The sequence below is a fragment of the Bufo gargarizans genome, chromosome 1 (assembly GCF_014858855.1).
Source record: "Bufo gargarizans isolate SCDJY-AF-19 chromosome 1, ASM1485885v1, whole genome shotgun sequence".
Lineage (NCBI taxonomy): Eukaryota > Metazoa > Chordata > Amphibia > Anura > Bufonidae > Bufo > Bufo gargarizans.
In genome coordinates, this window is record NC_058080.1 from 509,548,089 (window position 1) to 509,573,845 (window position 25,757).

At 45.4% G+C, this 25,757-nt stretch overlaps 1 protein-coding gene across 2 annotated transcripts in view; it reads right to left on the minus strand.

Annotated features, from left to right (window-relative positions):
- NF2 (NF2, moesin-ezrin-radixin like (MERLIN) tumor suppressor) overlaps positions 1–25,757 on the minus strand; it is a 144,756-nt gene that overhangs the window by 92,708 nt on the left and 26,291 nt on the right. For both annotated transcript variants that reach the window (XM_044275278.1, XM_044275279.1), the window contains exons 6-11: positions 17,698–17,766; positions 16,171–16,253; positions 16,014–16,089; positions 15,517–15,651; positions 5,054–5,128; positions 1,561–1,674 (exon numbers count right to left, since the gene is read on the minus strand). In XM_044275278.1, the coding sequence (XP_044131213.1) occupies positions 1,561–1,674; positions 5,054–5,128; positions 15,517–15,651; positions 16,014–16,089; positions 16,171–16,253; positions 17,698–17,766 (552 nt within the window). The remainder of the gene's footprint in view (positions 1–1,560; positions 1,675–5,053; positions 5,129–15,516; positions 15,652–16,013; positions 16,090–16,170; positions 16,254–17,697; positions 17,767–25,757) is intronic.

A 25,757-nucleotide genomic window follows, 5' to 3' on the forward strand; every position in this document is an offset into this window, starting at 1 on the left:
GCAGACCCTGCACATATAGTGTGCTACTTCTAGTTACGTCTGTGTGCATCAAGCAACCAATGAGAGGAGGAGCACGCACACCTATATGCCCAACTTCATAAGTAAGTTTAGCATACGACCTGCCTGACTGAGACCACCTTGGCGCTGGTACGCGGGCACAGATGTGTTTTGACCAAAATATAATGGCTGAGAGTCTCTGATTTTATCATATCAGAGTGAGGGCTTAGTCTATATATAATGTTAGTATCTATTGTGTTAGTGCATTATTTTCCATGATTTTTTCCTTATAAATGTTGCCATGTACATCCGCATACGCGTATTTAGTTATTATATTGTGCGGGATGTTTTGTATCTTTCTGTGATTTTTGATAAATTCATGTCTGTGAAGAAGTGGCACCTTCAAATGTTAATGCTTTCCTATTATCTGGGAAGTAGCATTCTTGTGCACTTTTTGCCCAACCTATGCTACATGCGACTTTGATTAGGTGGTACATATAGGTGTGCGTACTCCTCCTCTCATTGGTTGCTTGATGCATTTAGCGGTAACTAGGAGCAGCAAACTATGTGCAGAGTCTGCTCTCCTGAATGTAGATGCACAACGGCATAAGTAGGTTTAGCTGAGGTCCTCCTGACTGAGACCACCTTGGAGCGGGTAGGCGGGCACAGATGTGTTTTGATCAAAAGATATTGGCTGAGAGTCTCAGATTTTATCATATCAGAGTGAGGGCTTAGTCTATATATGAGGTTTGCATCTACTGTGTGCATTATCTTTCGTGATTTTTCCTTATAAATGTTGCCATGTACATCCGCATATTTAGTGATCATATCGTGCAGGACGTTTTGTATCTTTTTTCTGTGATTTTTTTGGAACATATAAACTTTACGTGGATGCTGCCCTCAATGCTAGACATTAAGCCACAGATCTGTGTATAAAATGTAATCCAGCACCAGATTTTGGACTCAAACAGGTCACTGCACGGATTCAAGGCTTGTTTATGTCATAGCAAGAAGCGATTTGAAGGTGCTGCCCTGAATCATTTATCAAAAACCTATATATTGATCTGATACTGTTTTAAAACATGCTACCTGCAGATTGCACTGCATTTCAAGGTGAAAGGTTGTCTTTAACTTGTCCAAGCAAGATCTCCAAGAAAGCAGAAGTGGTTTTCTACCACAAAGCAAGCAGAATGCTAAAAAATGCAAACACTACTGAATGTAGTAATGGGTGCCAAGAAGAGGGTGAGGTATAAAGGGAGAAACACATGACAGCAGGATCATACCATACAAATAAAGGTTGGCTATTTAGCCATTTTTTGCTTACAGTTCTCAAGGTATGGCTACGGTGGCTGACGGGTGAAAGGGCACATCAAATGTGTGAAACAGCGGCTGAAAGGGTGATGCTGGATTTACAAGAATACAGATCTAGAAATTGTGTTTTTTATTTTATTTTTTTCAAAATAACAACCCATCTGTATACTTTCGGTGGGGATGGAAAAATAAATTTTGGCTGGCCTAAAGAGAAGAAGAGTGTGTGTAAATGCAACTGAAGTGGAGGCTTACCTGTTTTCTGGCTTTCTCTTCCCGGGCCTGAGCCTTCATCTGCTGAACTTCAAGGGAGTCAGCTTTCCTTCTGCGCATGAACAAATCATGATTTCCAATACAAAGCTGTAAAATCTATATAAAAAAAAAAAAAAAAGGTTATTAAATATAACGTAATAGAGTCTGTAGAGCCCTGTGCCACAAAACAAACATTACAAAATACAGGTCTCAATCCCTATACCACTAGCTTTACACAAGACCTGTCAATAGTTTTACAAATTAAACACTTTCATCATTAGTTTTACAAATGAAATCCATGTATAATTCTTAACATCCACTGGCCCCTTAAAATTGGATTTTTGTATTTACCGTAAAATCCCTTTCTCGTTCAATGCATTGGGGGACACAGCACCATGGGTACATGCCCAGCTGCCACTAGAAAAAGAAAAGTGCTGGCTCCACCCAGGTGGGCTATACCATCTCCACAGACACTAGGCTAATCAGTTTGTACCAATAGAAGAAAAGAAAAAAAAAAAAAAAAAAAAAAAAAAAAAAAAAGCAAAGAACCAACATGTCCTGGACCAGGAAAGGAACGAGAACAGCAGCCCAGTGACAGAAAGAAAAATGCAGAGGGTGGGATCAGTTTTTACTGCAAGTACAAAAATCCAATTTTCTCGTTCATGGCATTGGGGGACACAGCACCATGGGACGTCCTAAAGCAGTCCCTGAAGGTAGGAAGAGAACAGTCATGCCAACGGTTGGGTGCCCAGGTGCAAGAGAACCATGTGACCCAACAGAACCAGTAAAGGCTATAGCATGAAATGGTAGAAGGGAAAAGCCAGGAAAAGGGCCGAGAGAGGCTCCTGAACCAGGAAAAGTCCCAAGAAAAAAAATTGTGGGACACCGCCAGGATCCCAAGGACAAGTGCCTGGGAGAAAATACCAGAAGCAAGGGCAAATACCCATCTCCACTCTGAATGGTCTCAGACCAAAGAAATGCCCTGCCGTGGGACAGAAATAAAAATAAAAAAGCAGCAAGACCTGCAAAAAACAGAGCAGCAAATGGTGCCAATATTCAAAAAGGGTCCAAAAACAGAGCCCCGAAACTATACCCATGATAGATGTTAAACTTACCAGCCTAAACTGTTTGAAAATTTTCTAAGAGATGCTATCCTGGAGTATCTCAAAGAAAATAAGCATACAACACAGTGTCAGCATGGCTTCATGAGGGATCAATCATGTCAAACTTGACCATGGTAAATCAATGTCATATATCTTGATTTCTTCAAAGCATTTGATACGGTACCACATAAAAGGTTAGTATATAAAATAAGAATGCTTTACGTTAAGAGCAGTGAGACTATGGAATTCTCTGCCAGAGGAGGTGGTGATGGTGAATTCACTAAAAGAGTTCAATTGGGGTCTGGATGTATTTCTGGAGTGTAATAATATTACAGGCTATAGCTACTGGAATTCTGGAGAGATCGTTAATCCAGGGAATTGATCTAAATGTAAGCCAGCTAGGAAGCTGCCTTGCATTTAGACTGGAGCTGGATCCACTGCCACATATAGGGGTTATTAAGACCTGCGTCTAAAAACGCCGGTCTTAATAAATGACCCTCTATGAGCAACCGAGTATCACCCGTGTAGTGGGGAGATTTATCTGTCAAAACTGATCCTATTTAAATAGACTTTATTTTAACAGTGATATCCGCACACTCCACCATTGCTTTTCTACGTCTCCCTGATTACAGGAGTGTTTTGTGACTTGTTCTGAGCTGTATGTGATCCGTGTATTTTCTTTTGATTTTACTGATGCAGGTTCCTGGCAGCTTTCCAAGGACAGCGCCGTACATCGTATAGTGGCAGTGTATGGTATTGAAGCTCAGCCCCATTGACTTGAATCGGGCTGATCTGCAAGCCACTCATCTAATGGTGATTATCTTTTCCAATGCCACCGAGCATGACGAATATGGTCCCCTGATGAACCTCTTAATTTCAAAGGGGGAAACACATCGGGAAGAAAAGCCATTTAATTTTTGCCTAGGATTACCACAGTCATTCTCAAGTCTCTTACCTAGACACTTAGGGCTTGTTCACACGACCGTGCCATTTTTGCGGTCCGCAAATTGCTGATCCGCAAAAAACGGATGCCGCCCGTGTGCCTTCTGCAATTTGGAACAGGAGGCCCATTATAGAAATGCCTATTCTTGTCCGCAAAACGGACAAGAATAGGACAGGACTCATAATTTTTGCAGGGCCACGGAACATAGCAACGGATGCAGACAGCACACAGAGTGCTGTCCGCATCTTTTGCGGACCCATTGAAATGAATGGTTCCGTATATGCGGAATGCCATATGCGGAACACATAAAACGTTTGTGTGAACGAGCCCTTAACCTTTAGTTCTACCAAGCTGTGGGATCATTAACATCAACACCTGGCAGTCTCCACTATTTGGAAATTTGGCAGGTAGGGATATCACAATAGGGAAGAGCCACCGAGAAGTGGGGCCGCCCCTTTCGGAGCGATCACTCCACTTGTAGGCAGGGCAAGCGTAGCCGGTAGGGATAGTTTCAATGCCTATAAGCGGACTTGTACACAGTTTGAATAAAAACAGTTAAATTTGTCCTGTCTCCATGAAATACAATCAAAACTCTTCCGGAGCAAAAAAGACCGACAAGACGGTATTCACCCTGTATCCACTGATCAAGGAGAAACCATTGTATATTTGGGGACTTGTACTCCTGTCGATGCAAATATTTGCCCTTGGTCAACAATACCGTGAGTAACCACATGGTGGTGATGCATCTACAACTTGATTTGATTACACTAATCCTAGGCAAAATTATCTATTTTAACAAAGGGGAAGAAAAGAAGCCCAGAGTACCAAAGAGATGATAATTACATAAAATGTTTTATTGTATCAAAAACATGATTAAAAACACACATACAAATGATGCCATGGGACAGGTTGGGGGGAGCAGGGGAAGGAAGAAAAACGCCACCCTGGATGGGCACACAGGTCACACAGTACATAATACAAAGGTATAATGACCAACTCATAGACCAGATGCAACGAGAAATGTATAAAAGGTAGTATAAGGTAAGTAAAAGTCAGTAAGAGAACCGGCCACAGCCGTAGTGCATAGTATGCTGACCAAAAAATGGATACAAAAAATTGTATGGGACCAGCAAAATAATGGGAAGAGCCAAGTGAGGAGTCTCAACATCGGCAGCACATATCCGTGGGAGGGAGACTATGACCTAAAACTTACCTAGAGTGGACCAAGTGTGGACAAGGAAACCAGGATGGCGCTACCCACACTTGGTCCACTCTAGGCAAGTTTTAGGTCATAGTCTCCCTCCCACGGATATGTGCTGCCGATGTTGAGACTCCTCACTTGGCTCTTCCCATACAATTTTTTTTTTTCAGGGAGTGTTTCTATAATCATTTAAACAGGAGTACAACCAAACATAATAAAAATATAAACCACTGACAAATAAGCTCTTACCAGCTTGTTTACTCGTAGCTTTGAGGAGTTAAATTTAAAGACATCAATCTTCTTATCTAGTGGTTTGATGGTAAACTGAAATAGAAAAAAAAATAGATATGTAGCCATATCTCTTACATGTAAAAACAAACCTATTACATGTTAGTTGTCACTTTGAGTCAAAGGATTATCCTGGAAAAGATATCCTTAGGATAGTCATTATCACATAAGAGGGGGTAAAAGTCCCAGTATTTCCGCAGATCAGCTGTTTCAGGGAGCCGCTGTGCTCACCGAAGCTCTGGTGAGCGATGAGGGCTTACAGCAGCTTCCCAGAGACAGTACTATACATCATATAGTGGCAGTGCTTGGTATTGCAGCTCCACCCCATCGACTTGAATGGGGCTGAGCAGCAACTAGGCCACATGACTGATGTACAGTGATGTCACTGGCCTAGGAAGAGGCTGTAGCGCTGAAGTCCTCTTCTAACATCTGATCGACAGAGGTCACAACCCACTGATCTGAAACTGATGACCTATCCTGAGGAGAAGTCATAAATATATTTTCGAGGATAACCCCTTTAACCTCTTCAGGACACATGATGTACCGATACGTCATGTGTATTTCCGATCCCTGCCGCCCGGTGATCGGAACAAGGTGCCTGCTCAAATCATTGGCTACCTGAGACAATCGCCCAAAAAATAAAAAAACTATGGCTCAGAATATGGAGACACTCAAACATCATTTTTTTGTTTTAAAAAAGCTGTTATTGTGTAAAACTTACATAAAAAAAAAAAAAAGTATACATATTAGGTATGGCACGTCCGTATTGTCCAGCTCTATAAAAATATCACATGACCTAACCCCTCAGATGAACATTATAAAAAAATAAAAACGGTGTAAAAAAAAAGAAAGCCATTTTTTGTCACCTTACATCACAAAAAGTGTAATAGCAAGCGATCAAAAATAGTGCCAATCAAACAGTCATTTTATCCCACAAAAATCATACCCTACCCAAGATAATCGCCCAAAAACTGAAAACTATGGCTCTCAGGCTATGGAAACACTAAAACATGATTTTTTTTGTTTAAAAAAATGAAATCATTATGTAAAACTTACATAAATAAAATAAAAAATAAATAAAAAAGTAAACATATTAGGTATCACCGCATCCGTGACAACCTGGTCTATAAAAATACCACATGATCTAACCTGTCAGATGAATGTTGTAGTTTCTGAAATGGGGTCACTTTTTTGGAGTTTCTACTCTAGGGGTGCATCGGGGGGCTTCAAATGGGACATGGTGTCAAAAAAACAGTCCAGCAAAATCTGCCTTCCAAAAACCGTATGGTATTCCTTTCCTTCTGTGCCATGCCGTGTGCCCGTACAGCAGTTTACAACCAAATGTGGGGTGTTTCTGTAAACTACAGAATCAGGGCCATAGATATTGAGTTTTGTTTGGCTGTTAACCTTTGCTTTGTAACTGGAAAAAATGGATTAAAATGGAAAAATTGCCCAAAAATTGAAATTCAGAAATTTCATCTCCATTTGCCAATAACTCTTGTGGAACACCTAAACTGTTAACAACGTTTGTAAAATCAGTTTTGAATACCTTAAGGGATGTAGTTTCTTAGATGGGGTCACTTTTATGGAGTTTCTACTCTAGGTGTGCATCAGGGGGGCTTCAAATGGGACATGGTGTAAAAAGAAAAAAAAAAGCAAAATCTGCCTTCCAAAAACCGTATGGCAATCATTTCCTTTTGCGCCCTGCCGTGTGCCCGTACAGCAGTTTACGACCACATATGGGGTGTTTCTGTAAACTACAGAATCAGGGCCATAAATATTGAGTTTTGTTTGGCTGTTAACCCTTGCTTTGTAACTGGAAAAAAAATATTAAAATTTAAAATCTGCCAAAAAAGTGAAGTTATGAAATTGTATCTCTATTTTCCATTAATTCTTGTGGAACACCTAAAGGGTCAACGACGTTTGAAAAATCCGTTTTGAATACCTTGAGGGGTGTAGTTACTAGAATGGGATGGTTTCTATTATGTAAGCCTCACAAAGTGACTTCCGACCTGAACTGGTCCTTAAAAAGTTGGTTTTTGAAAATTTCTGAGCAATTTCAAGATTTACTTCTAAACTTCTATGCCTTGTAACATCCCCCAAAAATAAAATGTCATTCCCAAAATGATCCTAACATGAAGTAGACATATGGGAAATGTAAAGTAATAACTATTTGTGTAGGTATTACTATGTATTATATAAGTAGAGAAATTGAAACTTTTTTACTCCATTTTACCAGTGTCATGAAGTAAAGTATGTGACGAAAAAATAATCTCAGAATGGCCTGGATAAGTCAAAGCGTTTTAAAGTTATCACCACTTAAAGTGACACTGGTCAGATTAGCAAAAAATGGCCTGGTCCTTAAGGTGAAATAAGGCTGTGTCCTTAAGGCGTTAATAAAGGAACACCAAGTTTCATGTTGCAGACATCATTCCTTCTTTCAATTTCAGAGCCAATAATGTGCAGTTTGCAACCTGCTCTTAGTTCTGGACTTCGCACAAGTGGAAGTGTGCAGGTTGCATGCTGCAGGTGAGGTCTCTGTCTAGGATACTGCTGTCTTCACTAGTACTCAAGTATCAGCACAGTGTCATGCTTGTCCTGATTACCCTTTCTACACCTCAACATTGATCTCTTTTGCCTACTGCTGAGAGAAAATGATGCTGAGGAGTATGCAATTCCAGCCTACTCCTACAGAGTTTGTGGGTTATCCGCTTTCTCTCCACACTATCACATAGTCTACAGTTGTAGTCCAAAAGAGACTGATACAAATTTTGGTTTCCACAAAATCTGCTGCTTCAGTTTTCAAGGTGGCATTTTGCAGTAACTAGATTCTTATGGAGAGAGATTTAGATGACTTGTAATTAATAGCAAAGTCATTCCTTGCTATGAAAACTAACAATCACAAAAAATTATTTCCCCTGTGTTTCAGCCCTGCCACAAAATAACCAGCTAACATTTTTTCAGTGATCTTCTCATTAGCTCAGGAGAAAGTGTTAACAATGAAAAGGCAGCTGATATTACTCTGCAATGCTGACTGAATTAGAAGAGCAGACTGATTGCTTCAAGAGTAGTGTTGAGCGAACTTGTGTTTTAAGTTCGGCAGTCTAAAGTTCGGGTTATCGAAGTATCCCGTTATGGATTCTGCTACCACGGACCATAACGGAATTTAGAATCCATAACGGGATACTTCGATAACCCGAATCTGAACTTTAGACGCCGAACTTAAAACACAAGTTCGCTCAACACTATTCACGAGTACAACCACACAGCGTGGCTGTGCTGCATTAGGCTGGGTTCACACCTGAGCGTTTTACAGCGCGTTCCTACGCGCTGTAAAACGCACAACAGGCAAGAACCAATGATTCCCTATGGGAATGGTTCTCACCTGAGCGTTTTACAGCGCGTACGATCGCGCTGTAAAACGCCCGACGCTCAAACAAGTGCTTGAGCTTTTTTTTGGGCGTTTGTCGCGCGTTCCCGCACATAGAAATTCGGGAACGCGCGACAATGTGTGAACGCCAGTCTCTGTATGCGCGATTGTAAACGCCCGTACAATCGCGCATACAGAGCGCTCGTTTCAGAACGCTCAGGTCTAAACCCAGCGTTAGTGTATCATTTGGCCGAAAGGGCTGCAGCGAGCTTTAATTAGGCCTCATGCATACGACCGTTGTGTGTTTTGCGGTCCGCAAACCGCGGATCCGCAAAACACGGATGGCGTCCGTGTGCGTTCCGCAATTTGCGGAACGGCAGGGACAGCCTTTAATATAACTGCCTATTCTTGTCCCTCAATGCTCAAAATAATGTGATATACACCTCAACTACAAAGTGTTATTCACAAGCTAAAACCTGTGGTCATGGCATCCAGCATGGCCTTCCTGTCGATTGGAATTAGTTCATTTCTACCTATTTTCCATAGAATAAAATCATATGTAAATATGACAAACCTATTATAAAGTAAAATAAAAATAAAAAAAGACCATATGTGAACACGCGATACACACTTTTTTTTTTTTACTTTTTGCACCCCAGCCAGCTGTACCTGTGGAAAAATCCACACTCACTTGCTCACAGTCGCTCCACTATGACTCCCTTCACTGGACTTCCGGACAGATGGGTCAAGTGCCTTGCTGCAGCCAATGAATGGCCTCAACTGTGTACCCAAGTGGCACGTGACAATTGGGGAACATCCCCGATTAGGCCAATCATTGGCTGCAGCAGTGCATGTGTCCCTATGCATCCGAAAGTTGTTAGATGGGTATAGGATGACCAGTGAAGACCGAAAATGAGCAGGAGTGACAGGGACCAGGTGAGTGTGGACTTTTACACAGGTATAGATGACTGGGGTGCAAATTATATATAAAAAATAAAAATAAATAAATAAAGCATTGTATTGTTGAAGCAATGGATTTTTTTCAATTTTCAAGTGTTGCACGTGTTCAAACAAAAATGCCATAAAAGGAGATTTTTGTGAAACTCACCTGTAAAATCTTTTTCTCGTCTTTTCCATTGGGGGACACAGACCATGGGTATAGCTTAGAGGTATTAGTAGGAGGGACACTATGCAAATGAAAGAGCTCCTCCTCCTCGGGCTATACCCCCAGACTCCACCAGGAGGAACTCAGGCGTTGCACAAGCAGTAGGAGAAGGAGCAAGAAAAAATCATGGAAACCATCGGACCAAGCCATAAGGTCCAACCAGAAACAGAAAAACTGAACTAAAGACCCCTCCTGCAACAGGAATAATGGGTGGGAGCTGTGTCCCCCAATGGAAAAGACGAGAAAAAGATTTTACAGGTGAGTTTCACAAAAATCTCCTTTTCTCGTGCTTTTTTCCATTGGGGGACACAGACCATGGGACGTCCAAAAGCAGTCCATGGGGTGGGAAAAAATATCAGCACCGCCAGGAGGAACGCCCCAACGGTCAAACAGGAACCACAGCCTGCAAAACCCTGCGGCCAAAGCCGCATCAGCCAAAGCCAGTGAATGCAACTGACAAAAATTTGCAAAGGTATGCAAGGACGACCAGGTGGCCGCCGTACACAGCTGAGACGCAGAGGCACGACTGCGTCTTGCCCAGGAAGCCCCCTCCGCCCCAATGGAGTGAGCGGCAATTCTAGCCGGGGGAACTCCACCACAAGCGTGACAAGCCGCGGAAAAAGCCAAGCAGATCCAGAGCGCCAAGAACGGCGGACGGAAGCAGTAGCCGCGAGACACACCTTCAGGACCCGTACAACATCCAGGGAATGCAGAGTGCGTTCCTTGGGGTTAGCCGGAGAAGGACAAAAGGAAGGCAGGACAAGATCCTCATCAAGGCGGAAGGGAGAGACCACCCTGGGCAAAAAGAAGGGGACTGGACGGAGCACAACTTAATCCTGGAGGAAAACCATTAAGGCTCCTGACAGGAAAGAGCGGCCAGCTTCGACACCAGTCTGACCTAAAAGCTCGTGATGGGACGTGAACTCACAGCCACTGCATAATAGCCCAGAACTTTAATCACTACGCTATGTAGCTGTATCAGAAGCTATGGTCACAAGGAAGTCCAGATGAGAACAGTCAGAGAGACCCTCCTCAAAGGCTCGAAGGGAGCCGACTGCAGAGCGCGCAGAACCAAATTGAGATCCCAAGGAGACAAAGGGGGAACATACGGGGAACCGAATGCGCCACCCCCGAAGAAAGGTCACCACCGGACCCTTAAGAGCAAGGGACCTCTGACGGCCCGTGCCGAAACCTGACCTTACAGGGAACTAAGCGACAGTCCCTGCACAAGCCCAGACTGAAGAAAAGACAGTACCATCAAGATGGAAAACCGAAGGGGAGGGAACCCCGAACCCTCAAAAAAGGATAGGAAGGCCATCCAGGTACGATGGTAAATCCGGGAGGAAGAAGACTTCCCCGGACTGATCATGGTCCTAACCACTGAATCCGAGAACCCCATCTTTATCAGGATGGCGGTTTCAACAGTCACGCCGGTAAACGAAGAGACCGCAAATTCCGGTGGAAGAACGGGCCCTGAGACAGTAAGTCCTGTCCGTCGGGAAGAGGCCATGGGGCGTCCGCCAGCAACCGAGCCACGTCCCAAAAACCACGCGCGGCGAGGCCACTCTGGGGTGATGAGAACGGTCGGAGTCCCTTCCGCCTCGAACTGGCGTAGACCCTTTGGTAGGAGAGGAAAACAGAGGAGGCTGAAGTCCTGCCACGGAGACACCTGCGCATCCATCCGTACGCCTCCGGACCTCGGGCGCGAGCCAGGACCACTGGGATCTTGTTGTTGAACCCGGACGCCATTAAGTCCACATCCGGACGGTCCCATCTGTGGCAGATTTCTTCGAACCCTTCTGGATGCAGAGACCACTCGCTTGGATCCACCGTGTTGTGGCTTAGAAAGTCCGCTGTCCAGTTGTCCATTCCTGGAATGCAAACTGCTGACAACACCGGAACGTGAGTCTCCGCCCACGTCAGAATTCACTTCACCTCCTGCATCACCATCCGGCTGCGGGTCCCGTCCTGATGGTCGATATAGGCCACGGCCGCGGCATTGCCCGTTTGAACCCGCACTGGGAGGCCCGCAAGGAGAGAGGTCCAATAGGAGAGAGAGAGCGGAAAAAATCGCCCTCAATTCCAGAAAGTTGATTGGAAGGCGAGACTCTGCCGCCGGCCAAATTCCTTGAACCGTGCGAGACTGGAAAACGCCCCCCCAACCCAGGATGCTGGCATCGGTGGCGGCGATCGCCCAGGAGAATGCGAGAAAGGAACTCCCCGACCTCAGGTTCTTTGGGAACAGCCACCAAGGGAGAACTGCCCGAACCCGCTGAAAGGTAAAGGATCTCCTGTTGCGCCAGGCGAGTGTGAAACTGGGCATATGGAAAGGCCTCGAAAGAGGCTACCATAAGACCCAGGACCTGCAAGTATTCCCGAATGGAGAGGCACGGGGAGCGCAGCAGATGCGACACTGCCCCCTGGACCTGGGAGGACTTGAAGGCTGGTAGAATACTTTGGCAGCCGAGGTGTCCAAAATCACCCTCCGGAAGGAGAGCCTCTGGGACGGGAAGAGGCAGGAGTTTGGGAAAGTTACCAGGCAGCCGAACCGTTCCAGGGTCTGAACAGTGATCCGGACGCTGTCTGTGGTCTGCGGTAGAGAGGGGGGCCTCTATCCGGATATCGTCCCGACAGGGCAGCAAAGGAATGCCCCTGGTACGAAGAAGCGCCATGAGCGGTCCAGGACCGTGGCAAGGACCCGCGGGGTGGTCGCCAACCCGAAGGAAGGGCGACAAACTGACAGTGTCGACCCATAATGGCGAAGCGCAGGAATCGATGGTGGGATTCCGCAATCGGGACATGTGATAGGCCTAGGAGCAGCAGGGCGGGCTGACTGGGCCCTCTAGTGCCGGGAAGGCTGGTGCAAAGGAAGGCCTCTTTGCGGGCGACCTGAGACCCCCGGCGGAGGAAGCAGGCGACGGCCTACCAGATGAGAAACGGCAAAAGGCATGCAGAGACGAACTCGTCCAGCTGATCCCCACAAAGCCTGGAAACCCCAAAGGGGAGATTAGCAAGGGAACGCTTGGTGGAGGCGTCAGCGTCCCACACCTTCAATCAGATCTCTTCGCGCTGAGTGACAGAGATGGCCAACCTGCGGGCAAAGAGGGAAACAATGTCCCTAGAAGCTTCGCAAAGAATGTTAGAAGCCTGAGACATCTGGAGAACCAACTCCAGTGTGTTAGTAGCCGCATCTCGTACCGCCAGTTCCTGGTGGTGGTGTTGTAACCACACCGAGAGAGCACTGGCTACCCCTGCTGAGTGAAAGGTAGGTCACAGGGACGCGCTGCCAGCGAAAAAAGGACCTGGAAGAGAGTCTATGCGTCTGTCTACAGCATCCTGGAAAGAGGAACTGACTAAGACAGGAAGGGCCACATAATTGGCTAATCCGGCCACCGGAGGATCCACCTTAGGGGGAGGAGACACCTCTCCTCGCCGTCAGCAGGGAAAGGAAAGTATATTCATGCGCTGGGTGGTCGAGAACCTTATTAAGACCACCCCAGGCCCTGGACATGACCGCGGAAAAATCCCTCATGGACCGGGAACATGGTAGTCTCCGACTGCCTGGACGGAAAAAGGGGGAACTCCTGACCAGTGGAAGGAGGAGAATCCCCTTGGAGAATAAAGGTGTCTCGGACAGTCACCACTAAGTCAGCCACCCTGGTGGAGAGCTTAGGCGAGGGGTCCCGCTCCATGACCTAATCAGAGCCGGAAATTCTCCTTCAGACTTGCGCTCCCTAAGGGAGGGGAGAGTCGCCCGAACGCGCCTCTAGACGAGGGGGGGGGGGGGGAGAGCCAGAGCCATCCGAGGAGGGATGCTGCTGCTCACGCTCCCTGTCAGTATTCGGGCGTCTTCTGTGGAAAAACACTTAGAGAGGTGGTTGGCGTCACAGGATTTGAAAATGCCCTATAGTCCAAAAAGGACGTGGCTTGTCCGAGCCGGATAATTCTCCTTCGGAGTACTCTCCCTAGGGAGGGGGAAGAGCAGTCCGCAAGCGCCACCGGCGAGGTGAGGGGGGTGGAGAGACAGAGACATCCGAGGTGGGATGCTGCCGCTCACGCTGCCTCTTCGTAGTCAGTCACCCACTGTGGGGACCACTGAGAGAGATGGAGTCGTTAGCGCCACAGGATTAAAGGACATGGTTGCCTTGGTGACTAAGACCAATTTAGCGGCCGCGCTGGACATGGCAGATGCCCAAGCGGGGACCGCAGGCCCCCAGGGACGTGGAGGAGGGGTGGAGGAGGGGGGTAAGGCAGGGATGCAGGTAATACTTATCTGCTCCTGCAGAACTTCTCCCTCGACTCCAGGACCAGCAGGGATGCACCTCTTCAGGCGTCTGACTCCTTGTCCAGGAGTGCAGTGTTCTGGTGGAGGGTGGCAGCAGGAGACCCAGTAGCTGGTGGGATACCGGAGCTGCAGGTCGAGCCCGGATCCACTTGTCTTCTTTGGGGGGCAATGGAGGCAGCCAGGCAGCGTCCAAGGACGGCAGCGGGCATTCCACGGGGGACCAGGAAGGCGCCATGCCGACCTGTGTCCCCATCTAGAATAATATAAACAATTTTTGAAGGCTGAAAGGGGCTTTGAACTCAGAAAGCCTGGACATGGGGCAACAGCAGCAGTACCACTGAGCTACCAGCTTGCCTGGCACAAAACGGAGTAGAGTGATGAGGAGCTGCACGGCCATGAGCAAACAGAGTCTCCGGTGTAAGGAGAGTCAGAGCGGCATGCCGAGGCTCCGCCTCCCCTAACGCGTCATTATGGCGCGAAAAAAAGCGCGCGAAACTAAGCGCGCGCACGAAAAATAAGCGCGCGCGCGAAAATATGGCGCGCGCGAAAATATGCGCGCGCGCGAAAATATGCGCGAGCGCGAAAATATGCGCGAAAATAAGCGCACCACGTGGAGGAGCGGCCTGCCGGCGGGCGCTGAGGGAGCGCAGCAGCCAAGGCCCGACGAGAGAAGCGCTGAAGCCCACAGTTTAAGGGGAAGAGATGCCAGTACTCCAGTGCCAAAATGAAGAAAGTGCCCCATCAGGATCCTTCTTCAAGCTCACCCAGGCAGCCACAGACAAATAGACACAGAGGGAGGGGGAGGGATTGTGCAACACTTATCTGCTCAGCATGCTCCCTCGATGTCCAGACCAGCAGGGATGCGCCTCTTCAGACTTCTGACTCCAATCCAGGAGAACAGTGCTCTGGAGGAGGGTAGGCAGCAGGCGTCCCAGCAGCTGGTGGGATGCCGGAGCTAACAGGTCGAGCCCGGATCCACTTATCTTCTTGGGGGGAAATGGAGGCAGCCAGGCAACGTCCCAAAGACGGCGGCGGGCACTCCACGGGGGACCAGGAAGGCGCCATGCCGACCTGTGTCCCCATCTAGAATAAAAATAACAAAAAGGAGTAGAATCAGAGAGTGTCAACCTCCTTCACCAGACACTAAGCAAAGACTGAGTTCCTCCTGGTGGAGTCTGGGGGTATAGCCCGAGGAGGAGGAGCTCTTTCATTTGCATAGTGTCCCTCCTACTAATACCTCTAAGCTATACCCATGGTCTGTGTCCCCCAATGGAAAAAAGCACGAGAAAATACATGTGACATGCAAAAAAATGCTGGTTATTTGGTTTTGATCTAATTTTTGAGTGAAGGGATCCTAAAAGTTAGGACACTGGTTAGAGAATTTATTTTTTAACAAAGAGCTTTTCCATTCTTTTCATATAACTGATATCTGTAAAGCACTCTATGATCACTGGGACTATAGTCTTTGCTATATGCCTGAAATGGCTCTAAATACAGTTGCAGCGACCAGGGTCCATTCATTTAAGATATTACCTTGGTTGTATACACTAAATGCAGGTAAACATGTAAAATAGACACCTTATGCTAACACGGTACTGCGTTACCTCCTTATCACTGTAAGAAATATTTCGAATTTCATTCCAAGGGAAGGAAGTTTTCGGGGTCAATCTGTTTTCGGGGTCATAAATATGGAGTCCCAAAGCATCAACTCCTAGCAACAGTTCAGTTCCTTTCTTGTTCTTGGTGTTGAAATAAAAAAGACATGGAAGAAAAAGAAATAGTCAAACTCAACGTAAAAAAAAAACTATGAGAAAACAATATATATTGAAACAAATTCAGATCCATTAGATCACTATTACATGGGACCAGCATATAATAAAATTCTGGGATAACACATATGATGTTATCAAAGTTTTTCCAAGGTTTTAACCGAGGATAGCTGTACATAGTCCCTTATTTACCCAAAGCTACTGGAAATCTAAAATCACAAGCGTTCCATGTAATACTTGGTCGACTCCAGATTACCAAAGCATGACCTGTTCTGGCACTTTTAAACTGAAACCGTCCCTAATAATTATCATAATTTCACAAGATTCCTTACCCGTATGAGAAAATAATTTACTCCATACATCTCCGTGTCTTGTGCTATTTTCAGGTATTCCATTTCGGCTTCATCTCTGAAAAACAGAATTGCATGCACGTAAGGAAACAGGAACAGTTGTAAAGACAAGCAGAGACAGCAGAAGACGCCAGCTTACCTAGTGCGCCCACGGTGTTCAGCATACCACGCAGTAATTCTCTCCTCCCACATTTCTGGAGTCATCTGATATAGGTTTATTACCTGATTAACACAAGTAAATAGCATCATAATATTCAAATAGGGGATTAGTCAGAATTATTCAACAGTATTTGTCTTACAAAGTCAAACCAAGTCCATGAATTCCACAACAGTTGTTCAGTAAACCAAAAGAGAATAGCCGACAGCAAACATGCAGGTGACGGACTACCCTCTTTAAGTTGCACTCTGCTGTCATAGGTTTGTTACATTAAAGAGGACCTGTCACCACTCCTGACCTGTTTTAATAGCTACATGCATCCCCTGTGTAATACCAATTCTGGGAGCATCTATTCTTATGTCTGTATGCTGTACCATTCCTTTATTATTTCTACGAGAAGTTATGAATGAATTGCTAGCAGTCTGCAGTCCCTGCAAAGTCTGACAATGGCAGCACTGATTGGATAGCGTCAGACTGTATAGGGACACACATCCAACTGGTTACCTCCCCTCTGTACCCTTACTGCAGACTGCTAGCAATTCATTCATACCTTCTAGCAGGAATACTAAAAGAATGGTACAACATACAGTCATAAGAATAGATGTTCCAGAATTGTTATTACTTTTGGGAATGCATGCAGCTATTAAAAAAGGCATGTCAGGAGAGATGGTAGATCCTCTTTAAGCCTCATGCAAACGATAATTTTGGTGCCTGTACGAACGACAGGATAACCGGATGAAAGAGCGTTTCGTTAGTTCATCGGATGACCTGCTGCAACTTCAAACAAGCAGATTGTTGGAAACAAACATTTGCAGGAATGTTCGTTCCCGATAATCTGCCCATGTAAATCCACCTTAAAGATTCATTTACACAAACTGATATTTTCAGGCAATTATTGGGATTGAACCAAATGTTCCCAATAATTGCCTGATCACTTGCACTGTATACTGCAATTGCTTGTTCCTATAGAAACTCATTGTGCCTGGGCAGCAGATCTCTGTTTAGATAGCATGATCTGCTGCCCAGAAACAAAGATTTTTGGTGCCAGAAGAACAATAGGATCACTGACACTTTTTACACAGTCCAATTATTGAGAAGGAGAGTTTCTAGAAATGCTCATCCCTGATAATCTGCCAGATTATCGCTCCATGTTAAAAAAAAGCTTTAGGCCACTTTCCTACGAGCGAGTTCCACGCATTGGACTTGAAGAGAGAGCTCCAGTGCTGACCTCCCAGCACTGACAGGGTCGCATTGCATTATATTGATTTATGATGCTATGTATTACTGCAGTACTGCTCCCACTGTAGTGAATGGGAGCCGTGGGGCAGTAGCCAGCTCCTTCCACATCACAGCAGACAAAGCTATGTAGTTCCAGTGCCAGAGCTACTAGGGAAGAGCTGATCGATGACAGGTCATCAACATAAAAAACCTGGACAACCCCATTCAAAACAAATACATTGGTTGTACTGAATATTAGTTCTACTTCTATTTCTTATAGATCTAGCTTACCCTTTTTGGAAGAAGCTCCTCCTCTGCCAGGAATCCACGTTTGTGTACAGATGCATCATAATCACCATACTAAAAAGAGAATGAATGAGGAGAATCAGTAAAGACAAGGAATAGGAGACCCTTATGATTTCTTAAGTTATTCTGCTAGACGGCAACGTTTTACATGACTTGCCTTTAATATCTTAATTGTTCTAATGTAGAGTGATATTCCCATCACACAGCGTGATGGTATATCGTTACATCATCACCTTGGGATTGGTGGGGGCTGACTACATCCTCTACCAAATACTGATAATAAAGGGACCACAGCCCTGTGCAGACAGATACAGCAAAGCTTCATAAACTTCAACAGTGCTTGCCTTTCTGGAAGTCTCCAAACGCATAAGGGTTGGCACAATTAAAGAAGTGCTCCTGCAATTTTTATTTATTTTTGCATAAAATGCTAACTCACCATTAATGTTCGAGTAGTGCATTTGTTTCATTCTAACTCAGTTCCATTTATACATTTTGAGCCTTTTCATTATGGGCAACTGTGTCATGTGATTCCCAGTCTGACCACCAGTCCAGACCTTGTTCTACTGTGTAAGTCCCTTCTGGCAGCTTTTGGACCCCCACCCCTCTCCAACAAGCTCCACCCTCCTTTCTCTGTATACCCCTCCATGTACAGAGTGCTGCTCATGATATCATTCCAGCCCCATCTAAGGGTCCAGGAGTGAGTTGTGAGTTCATTACAGCGATTAGCTGCAGAGTTCTAAAACGCCACTGTCTCACACTAACAGTCTATATACTATCTGTGAGTGGTACGTGCAGAATCTCCTGTGTGTTTCTACCAGATGCTGCTTAATGTTGCTCTCTCCTGCTTGTAAAAGAGGACGGAGAGAAACCTCTGACAAGCAGGAGAGACTAGTTAGCTGATGGTTAGTGAATAACAATAATATTCTATTTTGTCCGTTTTTACGGACTGACAGCCCCCATGCAATTGAATGGGAACATTTTTAACATCCATTTCTCAGAAAGGCATCAGTAAAAAAACGTCCATTTAAAACAGACCGTTCTGTGAATGTAGCCTTAGTGTGATGAAACTCTCTCCCCCCCCACCCCCTATACAAAGCCAGAGGCATGACGGAAAATGTAGACTGCAATAGGGGAACCACATCCGAGGGTTACCAAAATGGGAGACTACACACAAATTGCACATAATCTAAAATCTAAAGGCATCTGGCCAACACTGTTTCATGTAATAGGCAATGTAACAATATCAATGCTCTTCTATAACTTCTACATTATAAACAGCCTATTCAATATAGAGAAACCATACTTATCAGCAGTGCTTCTTTACAGGAACACTCCACTATGATATATATATTAATGCAGGGCCGGAGGGATATGACTAAGGAATTATCTTTGGCATTCTTTCATTGCCTGCATCGTGCACCTACCCCTCAATTCCAGCACTAGATACAACAGTGCATACATGATATAATGATGAATAAAGTGTTCAATTAAAGAGGACCTGTATCCCCTCCTGACATGTCTTTTTTGTCAAATTTAGTCATAAGAATACTAGTATTTACTAAAATCTACATTTCAGCAGAGCACACAGGTCTCCTTTATCCTCGAGTGTCAGTAGTCAAACCTCCTAGTGACAGCCAGTTCTTCATACAGGGAGTGCAGAATTATTAGGCAAATGAGTATTTTGACCACATCATCCTCTTTATGCATGTTGTCTTACTCCAAGCTGTATAGGCTCGAAAGCCTACTACCAATTAAGCATATTAGGTGATGTGCATCTCTGTAATGAGAAGGGGTGTGGTCTAATGACATCAACACCCTATATCAGGTGTGCATAATTATTAGGCAACTTCCTTTCCTTTGGCAAAATGGGTCAAAAGAAGGACTTGACAGGCTCAGAAAAGTCCAAAATAGTGAGATATCTTGCAGAGGGATGCAGCACTCTTAAAATTGCAAAGCTTCTGAAGCGTGATCATCGAACAATCAAGCGTTTCATTCAAAATAGTCAACAGGGTCGCACGAAGCGTGTGGAAAAACCAAGGTGCAAAATAACTGCCCATGAACTGAGAAAAGTCAAGCGTGCAGCTGCCAAGATGCCACTTGCCACCAGTTTGGCCATATTTCAGAGCTGCAACATCACTGGAGTGCCCAAAAGCACAAGGTGTGCAATACTCAGAGACGTGGCCAAGGTAAGAAAGGCTGAAAGACGACCACCACTGAACAAGACACACAAGCTGAAACGTCAAGACTGGGCCAAGAAATATCTCAAGACTGATTTTTCTAAGGTTTTATGGACTGATGAAATGAGAGTGAGTCTTGATGGGCCAGATGGATGGGCCCGTGGCTGGATTGGTAAAGGGCAGAGAGCTCCAGTCCGACTCAGACGCCAGCAAGGTGGAGGTGGAGTACTGGTTTGGGCTGGTATCATCAAAGATGAGCTTGTGGGGCCTTTTTGGGTTGAGGATGGAGTCAAGCTCAACTCCCAGTCCTACTGCCAGTTTCCGGAAGACACCTTCTTCAAGCAGTGGTACAGGAAGAAGTCTGCATCCTTCAAGAAAAACATGATTTTCATGCAGGACAATGCTCCATCACACGCGTCCAAGTACTCCACAGCTTGGCTGGCAAGAAAGGGTATAAAAGAAGAAAATCTAATGACATGGCCTCCTTGTTCACCTGATCTGAACCCCATTGAGAACCTGTGGTCCATCATCAAATGTGAGATTTACAAGGAGGGAAAACAGTACACCTCTCTGAACAGTGTCTGGGAGGCTGTGGTTGCTGCTGCACGCAATGTAAAACCAAAACACTGACAGAATCCATGGATGGCAGGCTTTTGAGTGTCCTTGCAAAGAAAGGTGGCTATATTGGTCACTGATTTGTTTTTGTTTTGTTTTTGAATGTCAGAAATGTATATTTGTGAATGTTGAGATGTTATATTGGTTTCACTGGTAAAAATAAATAATTGAAATGGGTATATATTTGTTTTGTGTTAAGTTGCCTAATAATTATGCACAGTAATAGTCACCTGCACACACAGATATCCCCCTAAAATAGCTAAAACTAAAAACAAACTAAAAACTACTTCCAAAAATATTCAGCTTTGATATTAATACGTTTTTTGGGTTCATTGAGAACATGGTTGTTGTTCAATAATAAAATTAATCCTCAAAAATACAACTTGCCTAATAATTCTGCACTCCCTGTAGGTGTAAACAACTAAGGCTACTTTCAAACTCACATTTTGTGCGGATCCGTCATGAACGGATCCGTTCAGATAATACGACCGTCTGCATCCATTCAGAATGGATCCGTTTGTATTATCTTTAACATGGCCAAGACGGATCCGTCTTGAACACCATTGAAAGTCAATGGAGGACAGATCAGTTTTCTATTGTGCCAGATTGTGGCATTGAAAACGGATCCGTCCCCGTTGACTTAGGGTCCATTCACACGTCCGTTGTTTGTTTCCTGATCTGTTCCGTTTTTTGCAGAACAGATCTGGACCCATTCATTTTCAATGGGTCCTGAAAAAAAACGGACAGCACAATGTCAGATTTTTTTTCAGGACCCATTGAAAATGAATGGGTCCAGATCTGGTCCAAATCTGTTCCGCAAAAAACGGAACAGATCAGGAAAGTAACAACGGACGTGTGAATGGACCCTTACATTGTGTGCCTGCAAACAGTGTTTTGGTGTCCGTCTCCAAAGTGGAATGGAGACAGAACGGAGGCAAACTGAAGCATTTTGAGCGGATCCTTTTCCGTTCAGAATGCATTAAAATGCTAAATGATCCATTTTAGACCGCTTGCGAGAGCCCTGAACGGATCTCACAAATGGAAAGCCAAAACGCCAGTGTGAAAGTAGACTAAAGTGTTGGAGATTCAACTGATAAATGCAGTGCAGCAATGCAATATGGAAGCTATACAGAAGTTAGCTCATAGACAATATTTCAGTAACCTGACATACTCTGCTGAATTTGATTGGTCAGGACCCTCATTGCAGCTCCAGTCTGTAGACTCATTGCACAAAGTAATATACAAAGATCAAGTCAAATTACGACACAATAATTGGTAATAAACACACTACAAGGGCAGTCTGACAATGTCAAATGGAAGTATCATCAAGAAGCTAGTCACTGAATAAGCTGCAAGCATAAGTATATTAGAGTATTGCTAAATAAGCGATTTTCAAATAGTTAGGTTAGTTTCACATTGGCGGCTCAGAGATCCGACCGTATGATCTGGCCGATTCAGGCATTTTTGCTGGAATGCGGCCCGATCTCCTCCCAGTTATACTTGATGGAGCCAGCAGGCATTCCATTTGCAACCGGCAGTGCCGATCCGCGGAATTTTAGCAGGCTGTTCTCTTGGAATCCATGTCACAGATGTAAAACCAGTCTTAGTAAATTGTAGCTTTGCTTCCAGTAGTTGTATATCTATATCAGTGTTTTCCAATCTGTGGCTCTCCGGCTGTTTCAAAACTACAACTCCTATCATGCTCTGATAACTGCAGGATGTCTGGGAATGATGGGAGTTATAGAAACATAGAATGTGTCGGCAGATAAGAACCATTTGGCCCATCTAGTCTGCCCAATATACTGAATACTATGAATAGCCCCTGGCCCTATCTTATATGAAGGATGGCCTTATGCCTATCCCATGCATGCTTAAACTCCTTCACTGTATTTGCAGCTACCACTTCTGCAGGAAGGCTATTCCATGCATCCACTACTCTCTCAATACTTCCTGATATTACTTTTAAACCTTTGCCCCTCTAATTTAAAACTATGTCCTCTTGTAGCAGTTTTTAAGTTATGGTATGTTTTTTTTTTTTGCAACAGCTGCAGAGTCACAGGTTGAGGAACACCGATCTATACAAATAAATGCAAAGCAGATTACTAACAATGCTTTCAGGTTTATAGGTTTAGTTTTTTTGGTGGTCTTTTTCTCACTTTAAGGCCTCATGCACACGACAGTTTTTTTTCACGGCCCGCAAAAACGGGGTCCGTGGGTCCGTGATCCGTGACCGTTTTTTCGTCCGTGGGTCTTCCTTGATTTTTGGAGGATCCACGGACATGAAAAAAAAGTCGTTTTGGTGTCCGCCTGGCCGTGCGGAGCCAAACGGATCCGTCCTGAATTACAATGCAAGTCAATGGGGACGGATCCGTTTGATGTTGACACAATATGGTACCATTTCAAACGGATCCGTCCCCATTGACTTTCAATGTAAAGTCTGGAGTTCTTTTATACCATCGGATTGGAGTTTTCTCCAATCCGCTGGTATATTTTAACTTGAAGCGTCCCCATCACCATGGGAACGCCTCTATGTTAGAATATACTGTCGGATATGAGCTACTTCGTGAACCTCAGATCCGACAGTATATTCTAACACAGAGGCGTTCCCATGGTGATGGGGACGCTTCAGGTTAGAATACACTACAAACTTTGTACAAGACTGCCCCCTGCTGCCTGGCAGCACCCGATCTCTTACTGGGGGATATGATAGCACAATTAACCCCTTTAGGTGCGGCACCTAAAGGGGTTAATTGTACTATCATATTCCCCTGTAAGAGATCAGGGCTGCCAGGCAGCAGGGGGCAGCCCCCCCCCCCTCCCCAGTTTGAATATCGTTGGTGGCACAGTGTGCCCCCACCATCGCCCCCCCCCCCTCCCTCCCTCCCTCTATTGTATTAAATCGTTGGTGGCACAGTGTGCCAACCACCATCGGCCCCCCTCCCTCCCTCTATTGTATTAAATCGTTGGTGGCACAGTGTGCCAACCACCATCGGCCCCCCTCCCTCCCTCTATTGTATTAAATCGTTGGTGGCACAGTGTGCCAACCACCATCGCCCCCCCCCCCCGCCCCTCCCTCTATAGCAGTAACATTGGTGGCAGTGTGCGGTCTCAACAGTAGAAGATTCATACTTACCTGCTTGCTGCTGCGATGTCTGTGTCCGGCCAGGAGCTCCTCCTACTGGTAAGTGAAAGGTCTGTGCGGCGCATTGCTAAAGAACTGTCACTTACCAGTAGGAGGAGCTCCCGGCCGTTCACAGACATCGCAGCAGCAAGCAGGTAAGTATGAATCTTCTACTGTTGAGACCGCACACTGCCACCAATGTTACTGCTATAGAGGGAGGGGGGGGGGCGATGGTGGTTGGCACACTGTGCCACCAACGATTTAATACAATAGAGTGAGGGAGGGGGGCCGATGGTGGTTGGCACACTGTGCCACCAACGATTTAATACAATAGAGGGAGGGAGGGAGGGGGGGGGGGCGATGGTGGGGGCACACTGTGCCACCAACGATATTCAAACTGGGGAGGGGGGGGGGGGTCTGCCCCCTGCTGCCTGGCAGCCCTGATCTCTTACAGGGGAATATGATAGTACAATTAACCCCTTTAGGTGCCGCACCTGAAGGGGTTAATTGTGCTATCATATCCCCCTGTAAGAGATCGGGTGCTGCCAGCAGGGGGCAGTCTTGTACACAGTTTGCAGTGTATTCTAACTAGAAGCGTCCCCATCACCATGGGAACGCTTCTGTGTTAGAATATACTGTCGGAAATGAGTTTTCACGAAGTGAAAACTTAGATCAGAAAAAGCTTTTATGCAGACGGATCTTCGGATCCGTCTGTATGAAAGCAACCTACGGCCACGGATCACGGACACGGATGCCAATCTTGTGTGCATCCGTGTTCTTTCACGGACCCATTGACTTGAATGGGTCCGTGAACCGTTGTCCGTCAAAAAAATAGGACAGGTCATATTTTTTTGACGGACAGGATACACGGATCACGGCCTCGGCTGCAAAACGGTGCATTTTCCGATTTTTCCACGGACCCATTGAAAGTCAATGGGTCCGCGAAAAAAAACGGAAAACGGCACAACGGCCACGGATGCACACAACGGTCGTGTGCATGAGGCCTTAAGCAGGCAATTTTTGAAGCATTTTTGTGGTAAAAACACAAGCAGTTTTTTTTTTGTTTTTTTTTTATTCATTACAGGCGTTTTTGTTCATTGAGTGTCTTCTTTTAAAAAATGCTGCATTCTGTAGCTTTTGGTGCACCTTCTCTATAGGATAAAAATGCCAGAAAGAAAACACTAGTGGTAAGATACATTGTGTGCAAAACAAGCCAAAAAGGGGCACAAAAAAGTGCCAAAAATCTCAGAGGCAAAACAGCTTATTCTGGCATTTGTTACTTCTATAAAAAAAAAACACCAGAGCCAAACTCTTGTTTGGATAAGGACCCTTAGACGGTTACTCCCCTCTCCTGCTCATCCTTAGGCCTCATGCACACGACAGTTTTTTTTCACGGTCCGCAAAAACGGGGTCCGTGGGTCCGTGATCCGTGACCGTTTTTTCGTCCGTGGGTCTTCCTTGATTTTTGGAGGATCCACGGACATGATGGCCGTGCGGAGCCAAACGGATCCGTCCTGAATTACAATGCAAGTCAATGGGGACAGATCCGTTTGACGTTGACACAATATGGTGCAATTGCAAACGGATCCGTCCCCATTGACTTTCAATGTAAAGTCAGGAGTCCCTTTACTTTCACACTTGCGTTCATATAATGCAGACTGTGGCTCCGTTCAGAGCGGATCCGTCTGCATTATATTGTTAAAACATTTCTAAGTGTGAAAGTAGCCTCAGACGGATCCGTCCAGACTTTACATTGAAAGTCAATGGGGGACGGATCCGTTTGAAAATTGAGCCACAGTGTGTCATCTTCAAATGGATCCGTCCCCATTGACTTACATTATAAGTCTGGACGAATCCGCTTGCCTCCGCACGGCCAGGCGGACACCCGAACATAACTTGAAGCGTCCCCATCACCATGGGAACGCCTCTATGTTAGAATATACTGTCGTATATGAGCTACATCGTGAAACTCATTTCCGACAGTATATTCTAACACAGAGGCGTTCCCATGGTGATGGGGACGCTTCTAGTTAGAATATACTACAAACTGTGTACATGACTGCCCCCTGCTGCCTGGCAGCACCCGATCTCTTACAGGGGGCCGTGATCAGCACAATTAACTCCTCAGGTGC